This window comes from Anomaloglossus baeobatrachus, chromosome 4 (assembly GCF_048569485.1).
Source record: "Anomaloglossus baeobatrachus isolate aAnoBae1 chromosome 4, aAnoBae1.hap1, whole genome shotgun sequence".
Lineage (NCBI taxonomy): Eukaryota > Metazoa > Chordata > Amphibia > Anura > Aromobatidae > Anomaloglossus > Anomaloglossus baeobatrachus.
The window spans coordinates 324,607,527-324,631,160 of NC_134356.1; the positions used below are offsets into that span (position 1 = coordinate 324,607,527).

General features: G+C 36.2%; 1 protein-coding gene across 13 annotated transcripts in view; it reads left to right on the forward strand.

Moving 5' to 3' along the window:
* The window catches only part of FOXP2 (forkhead box P2), a 328,235-nt gene that overhangs the window by 90,131 nt on the left and 214,470 nt on the right, over window positions 1-23,634 (forward strand). For 10 of the 13 annotated variants that reach the window (XM_075345016.1, XM_075345013.1, XM_075345017.1 and 7 more), the window contains exon 3: window positions 21,883-21,972. The exons of the other annotated variants lie outside the window; for them this stretch is intronic. In XM_075345016.1, the coding sequence (XP_075201131.1) occupies window positions 21,883-21,972 (90 nt within the window). The remainder of the gene's footprint in view (window positions 1-21,882; window positions 21,973-23,634) is intronic. 13 annotated transcript variants of the gene reach the window in all.

Here is a 23,634-nt window from a genome sequence, read left to right on the forward strand (position 1 = left end):
TCTCAAGAATGTGTCATGCTGTGCTGTTTATACATTGCAGATATTAATGGGTGTAGATGTCATTTTTCATTTTACTGGTTAAATGCAACAGGCTGCTAGGTTAAACTATCATATTTTAAGGCTAAAGCATATAGACTGTCTGTGCCCTAACAAGTATGCGTATTTACTGTTTAATGGAGTAAAGTAGTCAAATGATACTGTTCAAAATAATGTTTCCTTTACTTTACAGAATCCTTTTTTTTACGTTAAAAATCCTGCACTGCCAGAAAACCCTCCGGCAGTAAAACGGATAATGAGTTATTTTTAAGTAAGTTATTTAAAATAAAGCTGCATGCTGTATTATTAAATGCAAAGTTATTAATAATTTGTATGTATTTAGATTAAAAATAAATATAGCCATTTCTGCTTTTTCTATAAAAGAGGTCTTTCATTGCTCTTATTAAATAACCATTTAATGTCACTGATTGCATATTACGGTTATGTTAAGCATAAGGGAATGTATTATTCATATTATAAATACGTGCACATTTACAATCACATATCTCTTGCTCATGAACAACAAATATGATTTTTTGTTTAGCTATATTCGATTTACAATGTTAGCATTTTCCTTGAGTGGACTCAAAACCTCTTAAGGCCTTTAGTATGTTTCAAAAGGTTACCCAAAAGTAAAATATCTCAAATGTATCCATTTATGCCATCATTATTATTACAATACTAATTTTAATTAGGCACACCCAACTCAAAAATGCACTTGATTTACTTTTATGGTCAACCCTTCAGTCACAGGGGACCGGAGCACCAGATTCCGCTTCTTCAAGACAGATTTAAATCAAATACAAGCAGATGTCATGAGAGCTAAGATTGCAGAAGAAGAGATAATTGTAGTGGTTGTTGAACTGTCCATTGGCAATCAAATGAACAGAAAAGTTATTAGAGGAGAATTTAATGAAAAAAAAAAACAACTTTGCAAATTAGATATATTGTGTCCCTTAAATGCTTGAGTCTTTATTATCTTTAACTATTTTTATTTTCTCCTACCTAATATATGAAGAACTTACCTTAATGATATTAAATGTAATTTCGATTTATACCTGTATTCCAATGTAGCTTCCTTATGTTCATGACTGATATGTTGAAACAGATACCAACGGATACAGATTGACCTGAAAGTGAACCTATCAGGTGTAATATGCACCCTGTATCACGAGCAGCTCTGGGTGTATACTGCTAATCTCTGCCTAACTGTCTCTGTATCTATAAGTCCCCTTACCACTGACAGCCAGACTGGTTTGTCAGGTCTCCATAAGGAGAATAGTCTTCCCTCGTGGTCCCCACATAGCTTCTCATACAGCCAGATCAGATACCCACACTTTGCACTGACGAGGGGCAATCACCCCAAAACACTGTGTCTGCAAATTGGGATTCTGATCTGGCATATATCCTAGGTCATATGAAAAGGCTTGTTAAAAGGCCAATTTTTGACTTTTAGGATTGCTGCTATCAATAGGTGGAGCTATAGTTTGTCTCCTTTCCTGAAGAGACAATTCTGTACCTAGTAGCATAGATAAAGGGATCTTTAGAAAAAAGTATTTCTAAAGTTCTTTTATCATATGCTAATGAGGCAAGCAACTAGCCACAAGGATGTTACCTCCCCTGGCTAGTCAGCCCCCTTAGCATGTTAGTATGCCCCTGTGGGCGTGCTAACATAATAATGAATGTGCAGCGTCAAAGGATGGTCATGCCCACCTCTCTGCTGCCATCTCATCCGAGCCCTTGATTTTGGCTCAGTGCGCATGATCCTGGACTTTGAAGCCAGGAGTTGTACTCATGGCTTCATACTGCGCATGACCGAAAGTTCGGGGTCATGCGCACTGAGCTAAAATCCAGGTCTCAGATGCGATAGCAGCAGAGAAGTAAGCGTGACCATCCTCTGATGCTGTGCATTAATTAGCATGTTAGCATGCCCACAGGGGTGTGTAACATGCTAAGAGGACCAACTAGCTAAGGGAAGTAACGCACTTGCGACAAGTCACTGGCCTCATTAGCATATTATATGGAATCTTTAGAAATACTTTTTCTAAAGATCTCTTTATCTAGGCTGTGACAGTTATGCAGGGATTAGCAATATGCACCCAGAATTGCGCATGATTCTAGGTGCATATTGCACCTGACACTGACAGGTTCCCTTTAAACTATCAATGGAGTGTTTTGAAACTTTTCATGACAAAAATAATGCTATGAGTTATAATGTTATCCAAAATATTAAAAATCCTAACTGACTGACAATAACATCATTGAGATTAGAAGGAATCTATTAGTAAAATCACTCTCCCACTCCTCCTGGGTATGCAGGAGGCCTTTGAAGGAAAAATTAATTGACACCTTTATTTATTTTATCTGTTGCTGCATTCCTAAGAAATCAGTCTTTTAATTCATATGCAAATGAGGAATTAAGTGCTCAATGCATGGCCGAGCACTTCCCAAGCGTTTTCTTGTCAAGGTTGTTTCTTGCCTAGCAGCAGCCTCTTAAGCTTGATAGCTTATTTTCTGTGTGACATCAGGCACTAGGCAAGGAAATCAGACAGTGAGTGATCAGTCAAGATAACAAGGCTGGTGCCGGTGGAAAGTCAACCTGGAGAGGTAGATGTCGGGAAGCGCTCCGTCACATTCAGAATAATTTCTGCCTAATTTGCACATCAATCAAAACATTGATTTCTCAGGATGGCCACAACAAATAAAAAATATAAAGGTGTTGATTGATTTAGCATTCAAAAACCTGTGGTTTGAGGGCTTGATATTACTGTCAAACTCCCTTTAAATGTTTTATGGTATTTTCTTGTGAAATATTAAAAAAGCCCAAAATATAAAAAGGTTTCTTGGTTTAGGAAAAAAAATGTTTGTATATGGACTACTAGATCATGTACAGCTAAAAGAGAAGGCCTGGAATAAACTTCAAGAATTTTCATTTTCATTCTCAAAATAACAAATTATTATAGCTGCAAGAATAAGCCTAAACACATTCTGATATAGAAAGGTTACAAAAAAAATCTTGCTTGAGAGACGTAACATTTTCTATCTTTAGGATATGAAGCTGTGTTGCTTTTTGCTCCCAAAGCTGATGTTTTTATTGATATTATTTTGGGGTACATATAATGTTTTGATCCCATTATTATTTTTCTATGTTGTTGTGGCGGCTGAAACACTGCAAGTCTGCTGTTTTTGATTTTTTTTCTTGTTACACTGTTTATTTATTGGAATAATTGATTTAACATTCTGATAGATTAGACTTATCTATGAATCTATGAATGCAGCGATAGCACATATGTGTATTTCTGTTATTTTCTTTATTTGCTAATTTTTAATGTGGTAAAAGGGATGAATTTTAACTTTTTTATTTTTTTCACATTTTTTTAAAAATATTTTCATTCTACTTTTTACTGTATTTAATAGTCTCATTAAAAGACATGGATCTGCAATGGTCTTATCACTTGTTCTATATAGAGCAGTGCCACAGTATTGCTGTATATAGAAAAAATGTCAGTCACGGACTGGTTTTCACTGGAGTACGCTGATGACTCACATAATGGTCTGCAGGAGACCCTCAGATATGACAACACATTGGCGTCTCATAATCATATTGCGGGCACATCGATGTCAAAAGTGACACTCCCTGCTGGTGTGCAATAAATGCTGCTGTCAGAGATTGACAGTAGCATTTAACAGGTTAACAGGTGGAGCGGCACTCTGCCTGCGGCTAGCAGAAGCAGATGAAGGCTGAACACTTCCACCTTCATCTGCAGGGAAAGATGCGGGCTTAGTGTGTGAGCGCACATCAATGGCAGGGAGATGATTTATTAGTCACATAGCACATCTTAAGCCATCAAGGGATTAAAAAAGACTTACAGAGAATAGACAAAACAGGAAAAAGACACTTAAAAATGTAGATTAAGGATAATGTTAAAAATTTAACCAAATCAACAAGCACAATAAGGTGAAAGTCTTTCAGAAAATAGACGCAGCAAGAGTGAAAAAAGTGTTGCGTTTGTGCCACTAACGACTACTCGTAATGTCCCTCTCTACTTTAAAGACTAAAGATCAGAGGAGTTTGCCTGTTCAGGCATATTATTCTAGGAAATTCAAATCAAATTTAAAGTCCATTGTTATGCTCCAAAGATTAAAACATGTAGAAACAAATTCCTTATACTCACCTTAACCCCTTCACCCCTCAGCGATTTTCCGTTTTTCCGTGTTTTGTTTTTGCTCCCCTTCTTCCAAGAGCCGTAACTTTTTTATTTTTTTGTCAATTTTGCCATATGAGGGCTTGTTTTTTTGCGGGACGAGCTTTACTTTTAAATGAAACCATAAGTTTTACCATATAGTGTACTGGAAAATAGCAAAAAAATTTCAAGTGGGGAAAAACTGCAAAAAAACACAATAGTTTTTGGGATATTTTATTCAACATGTTCACTCTATGATAAAACCGATGTGTTTGTGTGATGTCTCAGTTTGGTACGAGTTTGTAGACATCAAACATGTATAGGTTTACTTTTATCTAAGGGGTTAAAAAAAATTAACAAGTTTGTCCAAAAAAAGTGGCACACTTTTTGCGCCATTTTCCAAAACTTGTAGTGTTCTCATTTTTCTAGGATCTATGGCTCAGTGATGGCTTATTTTTTGCATCTTGATCTGACGTTTTTAATGGTACCATGCAGAATTTGACAGCGAGATGTAAGGGGTTAATAGGCGTGGGTGGAACACGATTCCACTCGCGCCTGGCAGGCACACATGTCAGCTGTTGAAATCAGCTGACATGTGCATGGATCAGGGATTAACCTCTCACGATCCATGACGTACCCAGTATGTCATGTGTCATGAAGAGGTTAACACTCACCTCTGCTCCTGTCCGGCCCTTGTCACATGTTCTGATCCCTGATTTTACAGCTGATATTCCTGGGCTTCTTACACCGAGTCAGGACTTCTGAGGTCTGATGGGGTTTCGTGTTAGCATGAAAAAGTTCATGATGTCATGACATGCGCTATGACCTTGCATATACATGTGCACAACTGTAGAATTTAGTGCAATTGGTGGGGATCATGACATGTGAAGAGGACCAGAGAAATAATGATAATGAGCAGAGAGGCAAGAGAGATGAGTGGTAAGGTGAGAAAATTTTTTTTTGTGTTTGTTAACCTTTAATGCTCCTTTATAGTGGCAGAGCCAGCTGCCAAATCCAGGCAGAATCAAATAACAAAAAAAATCCACATTTTAGCAAATGCAGATTTTTGAAAAATTTGAGTAGAATTCAATTCCACTCAAATGTATTTGCTCATCTCTAGTAGAGAGATTGGTAGAAAAATTGTAATAGTTTGTAAATACTTAATGTGAAGAGATGGGACTTCCAGATCTTTAATACTGATGAATGAGATTGGCCGTTATTGTGCTCATTCCAAATCATTTTACCAGACTATTAATCCGTTCTTCCAAACATGGGACTTGTTCAGGTGAAATGAAAGAACAAACTTTAAAACCTTTATTTTTCTAGCTTTGTGAATGGTCCGTGAAATTTGTTTTAATGCCAAAGACAAGTGAAAAGTAGAAACCCGATGATTTCCATGGTAATGTTTTATTTTTATTTTGTAGGTTTATACAAATGCTCATTGATTTACTGATTACTAAGAAACTGATTGAAATGTGTCACACTCCGAAAATTAGATCTTTACAGTTTTCAATAGAGAGAATAACGGTCTGTTTCAGGGAGTAATAAATATGTGCATTACCAGATGTAAAAATAAAATGATGCACCAGCTATGGAGAAATTGTAGTATGAGCTATGAAATGACTATAACAGACATCATGTCTGAGTGATTTTCCAGTATGAGCTTATATCATCTTTGATCTCCTAAAATGGTCGCTTTACCTGCTGTGTTTACAACCAGACGTTTTAAACGTTACATATTTAAGACAGGCATTTCGAAGTATGAAAACATAAATGTTGTCATTATAGTCTCAGGAAGGCAATTTGATTGTGTTTTATTCAAGCATAGCAGTATAGTAAAATGTGGCACAGAGCTGGCTTCAGTGTCTCCCTAAATAAATAGTAATGTAATACAGTATTTTAGTCCTTTGGGAGAATGAATTCTTATTTTTCTTTTACCTATATTATGTGTTTGACTGTTGTCTAGTTTGCTGTCTGGGGTTTGAGTCCAGAAACGTAACATACAGAATATGAATAGTCACAAATAATGACATTATGGTACTAAAACAAACCAAATTGATATTTTGTAATTCATGGTAAAATCTTCTTGTAATTTTTCATTCTTTTTAAAGCCTTTTATTTATTTGTCTCAATATTTCAGAACAAAAGTACTCATCCATAACTAAAAATTAATAATTTTATAGGTGGGGAATGTGGGATGTTCAGGGAATATGAAGTAAATTTGGCATGGGCATCAAATATAATAATCGTGCCATTCCAGCAATGTCAGTGCTAAGATTTCTAGCAGTTGCTGATATGCTGCAGAGTGTGGTCAGACGGAGTTGCATCTGATGGACCTGTAAGTGCTGCAGCCCATTAGTGGTCATGAGTAAAGATGAGTGAACCTGTGAAGGTTGTGGCAGCAAACAAACTGAAACTCTGCGTGACCGAACCTTACATGAGGAGGTTCAGAAACACAGATTGGCAGTTTGAGTCTCTGCCCACATACAGACAGCCATAAGCAGATCACTACCGGGAGAGGGTGGGCGGGCATTTACAATTTTTTTGGTGGGATGCACACTACATGTGATTACACTGTTGCTATCCCCAGTGTGCACCATTCAAACACTGCAAGCGTCTCGCACATGACTGAGCACCAAGTGTACCTGATGCTTGTGCAAGTTAAGTTCGCACATAAAGCATTCGAACTCCGAACCTGAACCCTATGTTTTTAGTTGGTGTTCGGTTAGAAAACCGAACCTCAGGTTCGCTCATCTCTAGTCATTGGTAGAATACAGCACTCACGTGAAATAATAATGTTCTGTGACCATCAGGAATCTCAGCACCAATGTTGCTAGAAGGATGTCATTTCAGAGGTAGGCTTTTTATTTTATATGGAGGATTATGGCATTTAAGTAGAGGACAACTCCCTTTAAAAACAGCAGTAAGCACTAAAGCACTTAAATTGGTTGTCTATGATTTTTTTACAAAAAGCAAGGGATCTGTTTAATAACAAAAACAAATCATAGTCTACTAATAAATCCCCTGCAATTCCTGTGCTACTTCTGAAGTTGTTCATTCTATTTCTGCTAGCTACTCTGCATTGACGATGTTTCAATAAGGCCTCCTTTAGAAGTTTTTTGTTTTTTCATGTATGAGACAAAAACATTTTTCATCAGTGTGCTGGATACAATATTCAGACATTTTTGGTCGGTGTGTCAGTTTTTACCATCAGTGTGACATATTATTTTCTTGTTGCCAAAAAAATAATAAAATAGAAAACAAATACATTCCGAGCTTCTGCTTGCTATGATTCACTAAAAATGGACAACACATGGGTGTTTTTTGCACAGGCCATTTAATTTGAATGGTTGATTTTGATCTGTAAATTGGATCAAAATCATACATGTCTCTGGCTTTTTTCAAACTATCTATCCATCTATTTATCCATCTATCCAACTATCTATCCAACTAGCTATCTATCTATCTATCTATCCATTATCTATCTATCCATCTATCTATCCATCTATCTATTCAACTATTTATCCATCTAGCTATTCAACTATCTATCCAACTATCTATCTATCTATGTAGAAAAATAATAGAGTGCAGCACTCCAAAATAAGGTGAAAATAATGATCATATTTATTAGCTCATCTGACATATTGAAATATTTATTGAGCAATTGGATATTGTTTGGGAGGCTTTGCATCCACTGTTCATTTTTTTATGTAAAAAATTATACTGAAAAGAATTATTTCAGAACTTCGTCTTATAATGTCACAAATAATCTGTACAAAGCCATTTAGAGAAGAATTGACAACATTTTGAAGTGGAAAATAAAAATAACAAAACTTAAATAATGTCATGTTAAATGTAGTCAGGTCACAACTGGAATTATTTCAAGTGATTCTGATTATATAAAAAGTTTATAAAGTTTAGTTGTTCTAGTAGGACTTTCCTTAGCAGCAAATGCTGTGTTCAGTAAACAGCCTACAACACAGCAATGGGATTTCATTGTTTAATGTCTGTCAGAAAAGGGATACAAAAAAATTCCAAGGCATATTCCATGGAAAATTGTGAAGACGTTCATTGAGAAGTGGGTTAAATTTGACAGATCAGTGACATTACTTAAAACTGGACAGCCCTCAAAAGGCAGAAAGAAAATTGGTTCAGGAGGCTGCCAAGAGTATTATATCAACACTAAAAGAGATGCAGGGATTTCTGGCAAGTACTGGATGTGTAACACCAAAAGAAAACCATTCACATTATGCATTGGGAATGTTTTTGGCCACTCTGTTATTGGGACTTTAGTCAAGATTAAAGGAATTATGAGTAGTTCAAAATGTTAGTCAATTTTGCAGTGAAACCTTCAGACCTCTGAAGAGTAAAGTTTTTGTATGGCCCAGCCAGAAACTCAGACTTGAATCCAATAGAAAATTAGTGAGTTCACCTAAAGAGAGCAGTACACCAAATATGTCCTTTGCAATTTGACAGAATTTGATCACTACTACAAGAAAAGTGGACAAAGATTACCAAATCCAGATGTACCGTACTAGATTCCTACCAAAAAAAAACCCCTGAATGCTGTCATAAATTCAAAGGGTACATCAACAAAGTATTAGTTTAAGGGAGTGCATATTTATGTAACTGCATTGTTTTAGTTCTTTATTTTCTTTTCCACCCGAAAAGAATTCAATTTGTTCTCCTATAAAATTGAACACATTTTAGGTGATATTAAAGGTGAAAAAAGTTCTAAGCTGATTCTTGGTATTATTTTTTCACTTGATACATTTTTTTTAATGGGGGTATAGCCTTTTTATTTTGAATCTATCTATCTTGTCTATATGTCTATCTATTTATCTATCCTATCTATCTATCTATCCATTATCTATCTATCTATCTATCTATCTATCTATCCATCTTTTTATCTATCTATCTATCCATCCATCCGTCCATCCGTCCATCCGTCCATCCATCGATCCATCTTGTCTATGTGTCTATCTAACAGATGGGGGCAGGTACCCACACTAGCGATATCGGGACCGATATCGCAGTGTGTAAAGCGGCCTTAATACAATCTTTTATACATTAACAATCAACATTGCTGATTTTTTTATTCTTTTTATACATACTAATATTGACTGTCTAATTTAAACAGAAAAGGTTGTTAATGACCCTCATCTTTGTACTTATTATATAGAATAGACTTCAAATCTCTACAGGCCTTCACATGGTGATACTGAACCTTTTCACACCACAATAGTATCATCATAAAAATTGTGTAATGAATGAGAAAAAATAGAACGTGCAAAACAATCTTTTAATCAAGTGACAAGAGATTTTCTAGAAAGACTCAATAATATGCTTTGTATTATGGATTCTCCAAGAGCACAAATTCATTTTTAGTCTCGTTAGACTGCAATATTGGTTTATGATATCACTTGTATATATTGTATGATGCGCTTTACCATAAGCAAGAAAAGTAACCTTTATGAAAATTCTTGCACAGGTAAACAATTTTAGAATTTTGTATGCATTTAGTATAGTTAAAAAAGATTTCCATTTGATGGATAATGCAGCTCAACTTGCCAAATATTAGCAGTGTATATAATATGCCCATTGTTACTATTCAACTCTATTAGATGGTTTGAATATGGGATGTTAGTCAACTTTCGGTCATGTGATGACTGCTTGAGTTAGTCAGCAGACCGAACATTGTTAGGGAATGATCACACTCATTTTTTGGAGGGTGGGGGAGTTATTTAATGTACAATTTAAATAGTTGTATAGGTTGATTTTATTTCCTTGAACACTATACACATATATATATATATATATATATATATATATATATATATATATATATATATGAAAATAAATATACAGTATGTGTGTGTGTGTGTGTATATATATATATCGATATATATATATATGTGTATATATATATATATATATATGTATATATATATATATATATATATATATATATATATATCTATCTATATATATAAATAGATATATATATATATATATATATATATATATATATATACATATATATATATATATATATATATATATATATCTATATATATATATATAGATATATATATATATATATATATATATATGTATATATATATATTATATGTACACACACACACACACACACACACACACACTGGTGAGATCAAAATAAGAGAACAACACACAATTTCCAAAAAAAGCAGTATTTTAAGCTTATTTCATAAATTGAATTTTGTTTAAAAGCACATAAAAATAATAATAATAATAATAATAATAATAATGTAAATGAGATGAATGAAAATGAGTGGACCAAAATCACACCAGAGCAGTGTGAGAGATTAGAGACTAGTGATATCCTGTGGCCACAAATGTGCTGAAGTCTTGCAAAGCAAAGGCCTGTACATTTCCTACTGATTGGTGACTGTTGTTACCATCAGAAAATTTACTTATAATCTTTCTCTGTGCTACAATCATTACTGTTCTCTATGATCATCACGTTTTGGGCAAAATAAAGATTTTATGTTGAAGGACTTTGGATCTTTTGTAAAACACTGTTATAGTGGCATGGTGTACCCCTTTTAAACTTTTTTTTATTGTTTAGTCCCCACAGGAGGCTTGAACCTATGATCATTTGATTGCTTATACTATGCACTGTAATAACACAGTATTGCAGCATATTGTGAAATTATGATGCTCCTAAGAAGCTCAACCTGTGTCTTAGCATCACATGAGGTCAACGATTGCAGTTGCATGAGTTTTTTGTGAGAACCCTGCAATCATTGATTCCCCACTATCACATTGCGGAGGCAAATCGGAGCTGATGTGTGTGCACAGTGCCAGAAATTCCACTGCCAGAGATTGGCATTTAAAGGGTTAAACTGCATTGATTGGAGCAAGATCCAGTTGCTTCAGTTGCTGTCAGATCTTGGTATACAGCAGGCTTGTCTCTGAGCTGCTCCATACCTTCCTTACTGATGTTTGACAGTAAACAATAAAATAAAAAAAAATGCTTGAAAGACTATTCCTACTCCCTTCTATTGTAAAATCACTTTGCTTTTTATATATTCAGTCTTTTAAACATTTTTTCGGATGCCTACCCCATGCCTCGGGTGGATGAACTACTGGACAGAGGGTTCTTGGTTCATATCTTCCCTTGATCTAAGCAAAGGATATAGGCAGATCTCACTCATGAAAAGAGCTCAAAAGAAGTCCCTTTTGGCCTGTATGAATTCACCAGCATGACAGTTAGAAGGAAGAACAACACGTCTACCTTCCAAAGAATGGTGGACCAGTTACTAGGGGTATGCCCAGGCCTACTTGGATGACGTTGCTATCTTCAGTGACACCTGAGAAGAGCATCTTCAGCACACTTGCTAAGTGCTGAAGAGGGTAACCAAAGCCCAGCTCACCATTCAAATTGGCAAATGCCAGATACCATTGACCAAGGTTCTGTACCTAGGACATTGGGTGGAAAGTGGGTGCCATTGTCCAGAATCCACAAAAGTATAAGCCATTACTCAGTGCCTCCAGTCAGTCAACCAAAAACAGGTATGTACATTCTTAGGGACCTTAAATTATTATTTAACGTTAATCCTCAATTACAGTACAGTAGCCAAGCCTCTCGCTGACCTCCATCACCTAAGTCTATGCCCAAAAATTCATCTGCACCCCAGCATGCAGATGAAAGCAATCCTCCAGTTGAAAGCACAGCTAGCCCAGAGCCCAGTCCTGACTGCTCACGACTTCCGCCTCCGGTTCATTGTTCAAACAGATACATTGGATACCAGACTGGGAGTTGTACTCAGCTGAGTGGAAACCGATGGTCAGAAACACCCGACAGCCAATCGCTACCAGAAACTGTGGAATAGAGAGAGGTCATATGTCACAATACAAGTGTCTAGTACACTTTTTGTATGCTAACTTGTATGCTAACTTCAGCCACCTGAGGTGTACTAGTCTTTGTCATTTGATCGACAATTGAACTAACAATCAGTGAGGGAACAGCCATGATTATCTTTCCTCTCAAGCCTGTTGGACACAGTGCCCTAAAATGGGAGCTGCAGGATATAAAAAGGGGTCTGCTCCATTCAGCAGTAGTTCTATTGGACTTCAGTCTAGGCACCATGGTTCTAGAACTTCTCCACTACCCAACAAGGAGTCACTGAATTTGTGTGGTGAACCCAGGTTGACCACATACCACACTGTGCTTGGTTGGCTTACTAAGCTTGCTGCTATTTCCTCTCAGTGGGTGCCCAACAAAGTGGGATGCTGCTGGCAGGGGTAGTGGTTATTGATGCCCCAAAGTTGTAGAGGTTCCAATACCTAGCAATTCAAAGAAAGGGTGAGACTCATGCACAATCTCGTGTCCTTTCTGGGAATGTACTATATACTGTTGTCTGTTTGGAACCCAATATATATTTAATGCAGTGTGATAATTTTACCTTATGTTTCTCCATAAAATGCTTCAGGGAAAAACTCTGCCAAAATGCTTATCCTTCAAAAATTTTTGAAAACCACCCCAGAGAACACTTTAGAAAATGAAAAACTCCTCTAAAATCTCCTGAAAGAAAGAGCATTTCCTAGAGCAGTATTAACTTTGAAGCTCGCAGTTTTTGAATGCCTCAACAAACATCAGTGTACACTTGCCCTTAGTATTTGGCAAGTGGCACTGCTTGTTGAAAGTTCATATTGGGATTGGGATGAAAAACCTCTTTAACTAAATACCATTTTCTAAACTTTTTTAACTTTTTTAGAGCTGCTAAGAGTTTCTAGACCAAGTCACTTCAGAAAAACACTGATTTTTTTTTCTTAAAGTGGGTTCACAAGCAGTTTTGCTGGATTTACTGGTGTCTTTTCTCTGTACTTTCCATGATATTAGTAAGCGGCTTCTAAGCCGAAACTGCTTGAAGAATGAACATGTTGTATCTTTTAACCGTTTCACAGATTCTCAACCTTGAAGTGGTTATAAGAAGTAATCAAAGACTTAACATGTGCCCAGCAATGCTGTTTGTACCTTATGTTGCATTATATTAATTTCTTCAGATAGTTTTATGATGCCTTTTCAGGTGGATTCAGGGCAAATTCCCTTGAAAAATATGTGTGCACATCTTCCTTAGGAGTTTAAAAAAAGTAATTTTTGATATCCAAAATTTTTTTCTGTTTTATATTTACAAATGAAGTGCATATTGAAATATTCAATTGCAAACAGTAAAAGGTAAATTAGTGCATACAATAAAAACAGTAAAATAGTTGACTAGAGAACACAACGTAGAACTTATTATTCCTTGACCTAAATTAAAAATCTGTTTCTAACTGTTGGTCGGAATGAGAACAAGTGTTATGTCTGGAAATAATTGCTTTTCAATATCCCAGCATATCTGTCTATCTTATTTTCTTTTCCTAAAATGCCAACATTTATTATTATAAAGTCCATCGTACTTCATTACTAATTGTGTTTATTGTACTTTCGGGATGTGTCGTATTTTTGTTGAACTGAGTAATGGAATGTGTCAATGAAATTTGAAAACTGACCTGCAATTACTTGAGAATTCTGAGAGACAATGACGAGATTGTTGTGGGAAAGTTTCCTACTGTTAAAAGTATGTTGTGCAAACGTATACCAAAGGCTTATGTGGGAAGGCAAATCGATGTTGTAAGGAGATAGAGCCAGTGCATTCATTTTGTTTACTTTGGTTTTCACTGTCTGCCCGCTTTCACTGAAAAACTTGCTCGGAGCAGACTGTAGCAGACCTCTCTCTGTCGTTTCATAATTGATCAGGGGATGACTGCCTTCCCTGAGGGTTAAGACGTGGCAACTTTTTCTGTTTGCTCAGCATCTCAATGCAGTAGTTCAAACATTGTTCACACCAGCTGGCAGTGTAATGCCATATGCACATCTTGTCAAAGCAACTGTTGTCATGGATACTAGACACCATCCGAGAAACCCGCTCATTCATTCCGTTATCATTTTTTTTCTGAATTTTATTGGTTTTTATATACTTTTTTTAACTTTAGGGCGGACTTTTCTTTAAAATTAGAAATGTTTTAACGTGAAGGGTGCTATAGTAATTGTACCCTGTTTATGATTAAAAGCAGCAGGGCTCCTATCATTTTCAGACTGAGAACAAACATGAAAATGTAATATAAAGTGTGTTATAGCAAGTTTACATTTTCTTCTACGCTATTGCAGATACTGTATTAGATTAGGCATTCCCCATCACTTAAAGAGAAGAGGAAATGAAATGAAATCTCCTATTGAGACTCAGCAATTTTAGTGCAAGTCCATTTAAAAACATAAGGCATGACTGCCACCAGCGATGCCATACAGATACTAGTCACTCTTAAGTGGGTCCTTCTAGTTCTGGTAAAAGGTTTCATCACTATTTAGCTGGGAAAAAGAGACTTTGGTCCTGAGTCATCAAATAGTTTGCACCAAAAATCTGCCACAAAGTTTAAGTGCTGTAAAGTTATTGCTCAACTCAAAGCTCAAAAATATTTTGACTTAAGAATGGGGAAAAATTAAGGCAACTGGTGAAGTGAACTCGATTATCTTTTTGACACTGAGGCACAGAATTTGGAAATGTGCCAAATTCATTAAAAGTTGAATGCGCATGTGTCTACATGAATTTGGCACTTCTTATTCCAGCGCATCCTGGATCAAGCTTACAAAGCGCTAGTATTGATGAATCTGCCCCTCTATGATGAAGGCTATTAAGAGATCTTACAACTCATATATAAACAGATCCTAAACATATTAAAGAGGTTGTCCAGCCTAAAATGATGTCTGCAGTGACTGCAGTCTTATGAATCCTCACAGTGTATACATCTTGTGCTGTGAGGATTCACTGGTTTCTGAGCCGGTAGCAGCGGTCACGTGACCGCAGTTGTACGCTATGCTAGTTTCTGGCCAGAAACTATCTAGTGGGAGTAGCCTCATTCAATACAAGTGTATGAAGTGGGCTTGTCTGACTAGTTGGCACTGCCTTGCTCAATGGACTTGTATTGCATGAGGCCGCACCCGCTAGTCGGAGCCTAGCCGGGAACATTTAGAGGATACAATTACGGTCACGTGACATCTGTTCCCAGCTTAGACACAGGCAAATCCTCACAAAGCATGGTGTGTGCACTGGGAGGATTCATAAGTCTGCAGTCATATAGAGGGACTGCAGACTTTTCATTTTAGACCAGACAACCCCTTTAATATAACTGTCAGGCATATAGCCACATTAGGCTCGGCAAATGGAATATGCTGATACAGATTCCATAATTAACCAACATTTTTATCTCTGCTATCTCCATGATTGTACTATACAATGCACTACTCCTATCTGTAAAGATGACTCTGCTCTTGAAAACCATTCAACTGAAAGAATGATTCTGACTTCTACGACTAGATTATGATCTAATTTATGTATACAGGAATATAAATCATTGTTCAGTTACCAAAGCATATTATTTCATGCCTTTGAGAAGCTTATAATTTCAATTCTTTGCCTATAAAAATCAGGGCTCACATTGTATAATGCTAAATAATTGTACCAAGGAATATTACCTCTTAGATAGATTGATTGACCTAAACACATAAACTCCTGATTTCCTGATAATGCAGTTTTTGTATTTTTTTTTATAACAATAGGATAAAAATAATTTTGTCTTATTTTTTACTACATCATTTTGAGCACAATGAAAATAATAGCATAAATTGCAGGGGGGGCAAATATCATAAAGCATTAAATCAAAGATTGAATGTCCAATGTCGAAGATAAAAAGTTCAAAGTTCAATCCGATCAGCAATCCCCCCGTAGTGCTGCTTTTAGTACTCACTATTTTCCAGAACAAATAGATGGAAATAAATGAAAAAATTGATTAAAGTTTCAACAAACATTAGACTATTGTTATCGTTAACAACTTGGAAATGTGTTGGATTGCTATTCAAATCTTGACGCAAAAGCCAAGCTAATTAACAACACAAAATAAATAGTTGAAGTTATTGCTGAATCTGATAGTTAAAAGAAGCATTAATGAAACTAGAACAAATAGTTAAAAAATGGAAAATTGTCCCTCCTTTTTATATATATAAATATCATGCAGAATATTTTTATATTTTTAGAAGCACATCAATTTTCATTTTATCATTGTCTTTTCATTTAATGATTGTTATGTCTACCATGCTTACACATGTTAGTCCACATCAACTATTACAACTATTTTTATTACCATAAATGTTCAATGACACCATGCAAAAGACAAACTATTTTTTATGTAAAGATCTTTTGTGGACTAACAACTGTCAGACTAAAATTTTAAACACATCTGACCTCATTCCAGACAGCTGCTGACTAAAATGATTGCTATTACATTGCACCAGACGAACAATAGTAATTGTCGAAATAGTCAACTTTGATCAATTTTAAGCTATAAATGGTCAAATCTTTTGAAATTTAAATTTGTCAGGTTCAGCAAATTTTTCAAATTAATTTGATTTGCTTTGAATAAATTTGGCACAAATTACATGTACTCCAAAAGCCCTGAAAATATGTCTATAACATTACAGGCACTGTATGCAATCCAATTTAATCCCAGTGTCGCAAACACAGCCTTAGTAATGTCAAAGTGACCTCAACAAAGAAACAGCTAGTCTCCCAGTACTAAACAGCCCAATTAATAACACAGTGCATTGTTATAATTTTCAAAATATTAAAAATCTAAACTTTTTCCATAAATTATTGATTTTAGTAAATTGTAATTAGGCAGACTGTTATTTACAGAACACTTGCTCAAACTGATAGTGTCGCTGTTAGAGGTAACATAATTTTGCTGAAACTGTGACAACTAATGTACCATATCTTTCATAATGTCCTCCTTTTCTTTCCCAATAATATACTTGCTAGAGGCAAAGTAGTCAAATTGCCTGACTTTGGTAGTACTAGTGCCCAGATGGCTGGTGCCAATGGTAATGGTATTGGTGGTGCTTCTGCAGCTGGCAGTGGCTCTAACATCCTTAGCAGTGGTATGTTGGATTTTTTCCTTTACACTACACTGTTCATGTGTATTCAAATTGGAGAAGAGAAGGGGTTAATGCTGCGCATCAGCCAAATGAAAATGTAGAGTTGTTGATAAATTATTATTTTTTTTATTTTATAGATCTACACGTTTCGAGGTAGAAACCTCTTCCTCAGGACCAGAATATCAACAAAGCCCTCTGTTGATATTTTGGTTCTGAGGCAAAGGTGAAACGCGTGTGGAAGAAAATGCAGCAATGCTGCTTTTAAGTATCATGGTTGGACAGTTTTAAAATCTTTCTCAGACTTACTGGTTTGTAGAACAGGAGAGATTTTAAGGATATTTGGGGGGGGGGCATTTTTTGCAATATTTGTTAAAAAGAATGTTTCAAAACCTTATTTAAAATAGCATATCTTTTATAAATATGGTGCTTATAACTTTTTCTTTCTTTTTAATTGTATTATTAATATTGATTAAGCGGCATTTATTCTATGGCGCTTTTCATGTGAAAAGGGGCATATGTAGACAAGTACAATAATCATGAATAATACAAGGCACAGACTGGTACAGGAGGAGAGAGGACCCTGTCTGTGAGGGCTCACAGTCTACAGGGAAAGGGTAAGAATACAGTTGGTGAGGGTATGTTTTCTTTTTTTTAATGATCCAAACACAGAAGGATTATCTCACAAATACACATATATTTAATAGTTATGAAAGAAATATGTAAAGACGAGAAAGAAGAGTAGAATTAGCCAGAAGGGAAGCAAAAAGAAGAGAAGGCTTTAAAATCACCAATGGAGAGGGGTGAGGCCCTCAAAAGGATCTAAGGTGGTATATTTAAGTAGAATGAGTTCCCATGGAAGTGAACTGAAAGAGTTAAATCTGAGGGATTTTCAGGCTTGGTGGAAAAGTGTTCCATTGCTCTTGACATATGTAATGTGACAATTTGTATAACTTTTTAATTTAGAGTTTACCACTTTTCTCATTCACATTTTTTGATCACTGTGATCCAATATTTAAAATTATTTCGAAAAACTAACCATTGTGGATATATTCCCCCAAATTAAGATTTACCACTTTGTCAGAAAGTGCTGGATTGAACTAGCAAAGTGAAAATGACTATCCAAATTTTAAATACCATGTTTAAAAAGTAAGCTAAATAAATGTTTTCCTATAAAACAACTGTCAAACAAATTAGAGCTTAAGTCTCATAGTAGATATGCATACAGCAGGTGAAATAAGTATTGAACACGTCACCAATTATCTAAGGAACTGCATTTCAAAAGGTGCAATTAACATGAATTTCTCACCAGATGTCACAAATAACCCCTCCAATTCACACAGGCAAAGAATTCAAACCATAGATGTCCATATATTTTGTGATGTGTATAATTATTATTATTATTATTATTATTATTATTTATTATTATAGCGCCATTTATTCCATGGCGCTTTACAAGTGAGAGAGGGTATACGTACAACAATCATTAACAGTACAAGACAGAGTGGTATAGGAGGAGAGAGGACCCTGCCCGCGAGGGCTCACAGTCTACAGGGAATGAGAAATGACACAGGGAAAATGTTTTGAACATGCTTATTAAAATGTATTCAATACTTCGTATAAAAGACTTTGTTGGTAGTGACAGCTTCAAGACATCTCCTATATGAAGAAACTAGTCGCAGCATTGTTCAGATGTGATTTTGGCCCATTCTTGCAACACAAACACTCTTCAAATTCAGAAGGATTCTGTTTGTTCCTTCCACTAATTTTCTATTGGTTAAAGTCAGGTGATTCGCTGGGGAATTCTAGCAATTATTTTTTTCTCTGAAACCAATTGAGAGTTTCCTTGGTTGTGTATTTGGGATCATTGTCTTGCTGAAATGTCCACCCTTGTTTCATCTTCATCATTCTAATAGATGGCAGAAGATTTTCATGAAGAATGTCTCTGTACATTTGTCCACTCATCCTTCCTTCAATCATATAATGTTTGCCAGAGCCATATGATGAAAACACACCATGATGTTCCCACTTTCAGACTTCACTGTTAGTATGGTTTCTTTGGGGGTCATATGCAGTGCCTTTTGGCCTCCAAACATGCTATTTATTATGGCATCCAAAGAGTTCAATTTGTCTCTCATCTGATGAGACTATATTCTCCCAGTATTTTATAGGCTGGTCTAAATGTTGTTGAATAATATTTATATGAGTTTGAATATGCTTTTTGTTCAGCAATAGAGTCTGGTGAGCGTATATATGGGCCATTTAGGTTCACTGAATTACTTATTGTTTTCTTTGAAACCATTGTATTTGTTGATTCCAGATCTTTCTGTAGCTCTCCTTAGGTGGTTCTTGGCTTTTGGACAATTTGTCTGATAATTCATGACTAGTTTATGGTGAAATTATGTTCTCTCCCCTTCCAAATTATAGCTCCAGCAGTGCTGACTGGAATCTTTAATCATTTTGACATTTTTAAGTAACCAATGCCATCAGTATGTTTTGCAGCAATAAGGTTGTGAAGATCTTGAGACAGTTCACTAGTTTTACCCATCATGAGATGTTTTTGTATTACACCTTGATAATGAGACAGCTTGGGATTTTGAATTTCCTTTTCTTCATGTGTTTAATATTTTTCTGTGTCATTTCTCATTATTACACAGAATTTATGGACATCTATGGTTTGATTTATTTGCCTGTGTGGATTAAATGGGATTAAATGCATTGTTACTGACCTCTGGTGGGAAATTCATTTCCATAGCACCTTTAGAAATATATTTACTTATAAGTATTGAACACAACACCAATTTTCTATCACTTGCTGTAGCTAGGAACCCCATTGCTGCAGGGAACCCCAACGGGAGAGACAATGCGTATATCCATCTGTGTTGAAAACACTTACTTTCAGCTTTCCTTTTGAAAGGTTTTAAAAAATAAGAAATCTACACCAATTCAGTACCTTTTTTTCACAGCGAATGTTTTTTGTGGACCTATGCCCTCTAATGGAAGAGTGAATAATATTTTTTTTTATTAAAGTAGAAAAAATTTGATAGAACAGCTGCTCTGATAGCATGTCAGCGCACCCATATGCATAAATTACCCTATTTTCACTATCTTTGCCCTCTTCAGTTTACTGAATATTTGACAGACATATCCATCATATTGTATTTGTGAATCTGTACTGGAGTAATTGCTGAGATAGTTCATTCTATGTAAAGGGTTTTTAGTGCTTTACAGAAAATGTATTCTTATTTCTTTAGATAGGTCTTTTTTTTCTGGGAGCATGTGGTATTGCACATGATTAGAGTTCTACTCCAGAACTAATGTCTTCAGAATATTGCCATTGAAAATAAAGTAGGGTGGATGGCATTAGATGGTATAAACAAAAAAAACAGATATTCACCTATAATATATGCTAATCATCAGGCCCAATATAAAATCTGTACCATGGCCCAACTCATACCATGTTCTGTCTATAATACATAGGCCTGTATTACACTGTTATTTTGCACCTTATATATCAAGATACTGTAATGTTAGTCACTACCTTATGGGGTCGCATGAACGGAAGGGTAGTCAGGAAAGCCAGGGTCTGGTAACAGAAGGTCACGTATAATCATAAGGGGTAAACAGGGACGTAGTCAGGTCACAAGGCGAAGGTCAAAATACCAGTAGAGCATGTAGTAGATAAAGGAAGCAAGCAGGAATGTGGTCACATAATGGTTTGAGGTCCCAGACAAGAATGAATGATAGGAATAGGGAGCGGGCAGAGATAAGTCCAATACTGGCTGGGTTCAGAATACCAAGATCAGAATACAAGCAGGCACATAAGCAACTGCAACACAGCAGAGCCAGAGAATACAACTGGCAAGGTCCTGGGGGAGCATTCTCAGAAAAGAAGCCTGATCAATTACCTGGAAGATGGAACAGCTAATAACCAGCACCTCCCAGAACTAATATAGACTCCTGTGTAGTAACCAAGCTGCTAGTTCCTCATAAAGGATGACGCCACAGAGCATCTCCAAAGGCAAGATGCTCTACACAAAGGAATAGACACACTGCCAGATCTGTAAGTGCCACAGAGCATCTCCAAAAGCAAGATTCTCTGCACAAGAAATGGACACACTGCCAGATCTATAAGTGCTGCAGAGCATCTCCAAAGGCAAGATGCTCTGCACAAGAAATGGACACACCGTCAGATCTGTAAGCGCTGCAGAGCATCTCCAAGTCTGTGAGATGCTCTGCACAGAGAATCATGACACATACTAGCTAATCATTTTGTATGTATAAGTTATGCTGATTACTTTGTTCATTTCAGCTTAAAACAGAATATATGCTCAAGTTCTGATAATAAATACTATTAAGGTGATCGATTCTGATCCAGTAGGGATGTACTACTACTAATGATAGCTATATGCGAGAGAGATCTTAAAGGCTCTTAGAGAAGTACTAATTTTAATTAACTGTATTTGTAAACTGTAATTATAATAGGCTGTAATAGTGCTTATCTGTAGGATATATCTAAACATTTTGTTTGTAAATTAATCAGTTGTTTTGTTTTTTGTTGCATTGTTGTATATTCTTGAGATAGAAATGTTTTGTGTATAAATAACCCATCGTGGGCTTCATTTCTCAATATCTATTGTTTGTTTCTAGGCTCTCCAAGCAGCAAGACAGCTTCTTTTACAACAGCAAACGAGTGGATTGAAGTCTCCAAAGAGCAGTGAAAAACAAAGACCACTGCAGGTACAGAGTGTTCTAATGAAGGACATGGTGTAATATAATACTAACAATAGTAGGACATGAGGGGTGATATACTATTGTATCATATGCTCTAATTTGGTCAATAAATAACAAGTAGACTTCTATTGTTTAATTGCATTGTAAAAAATCAGGGAAAATATTGATATGCTACTTACTACATAAATGTAATACTTCACCAACATCTTTTAACATTGCTCTAATTCTGCTGCATGATGTCTTTTTGAAAGGAAAGTGTCTTTAAAAAGTCCTTGAAGGCATAAAAGTTGTACAAAGAAATGAAACATGAGAGTCCTCAAGGCAAATAACTGTATATTGTTTTGAATACAATATTATTTGTGCTTTTTCAAAAGTAGTTTCCCCTTGTTTCTAGCATATAATTTTTTTTTAGACATAAAAAGTTCATTTTTCACCTGCAGCTGAGTAGTCATTCCAGTATACTCAATTGGCTTGTGGCAACATCTTAATTCATAACTTTAGTTTTAAATAATACAGAGTAAGTGAGGAACTGTCTCCCGAAGGAGACCATGAAAATGCTGTCAGACAAGTGTACCTGTTTTCCCCCTCTCTGAAGTGGAGAATACTCATGCACTAGCACAAATTGAACTTTGAATGTTTAATTTATTATCTCTAGAGGATTTTGTATCAGTAGAAATAATGTGAAATCATATCAAAAAAGCAAAACTACATATGTCATATACAAGAGTATGATTATCCCATGAATTTCTATTTTGGTTTCTTACATTTACTATTAATCTACATTTTAATTGATATATACCAGAAGAGACAAAAATTAATTAATTTTTGTTATTCTACATATTTCAGTCAGAAGTCACTATTTATTGTCATGAATGTTTTCGGTGAACCCAAAGAAGCCTATACGGGCCCTAGGATGGAGGCCCAGACCTCCCTACCATTAAGGGTACTTTCAAGTGTTAGGCTGGGGCCACACAAGGATTACTGCGATCTCCTCGCATGACACTCAGCTCACGCTGGCAGTTCAGCAAAGCCGACTGTCATGCGAGTGTCCCTGCGACTGAGGTCCAATCATGCGAGCAGACCTCAGCTGCAGAGGAGCGGGCTGGCACAGAGGAGGGGAGGGCCGGCGCTGTGGAGGGGAGGGAGGGATTTCTCTCCCTCTCTCCTCCGTAGCCGGCTATTGCCATTCTTGCACTGCACTCGCTGTACACTGGTGTACCACAAGTGCAGTGCGATTTTTCTCTCACCCCATACACTTGAATGGGTGCAAGAGAAACAATGATTGCATTACAATCGCAGCATGCTGCGATTGTTTTCTCTGTCCGATTAGGGCTGAGAAGATAATCGCTCATGTGTGCTGACACACAGGCTAATAGTGGTCCGAGTGGAATGCGATTTTTTTATCGCACTCCACTCACACTGATTTTCATGTTGTGTGGCTTAGGCCTTAGGGTGAGCACAGGGGACCCAGCCTTAGGGCCAGTATAGGCTTCCCTGGGTTCACCGAAGACATCAGTGACAAAATAATCAACCCCCTCTGGTGCATGTAGAGGGTATTTATAGAACTTGAGCATGGTCTCCACCAGAAACACCTGACCAGGAGTCAGGAGCTGCTGGAATTAACCCTATCCTCCCCAAATGAAAGGGAATTAATTTAATCTGCAGCGT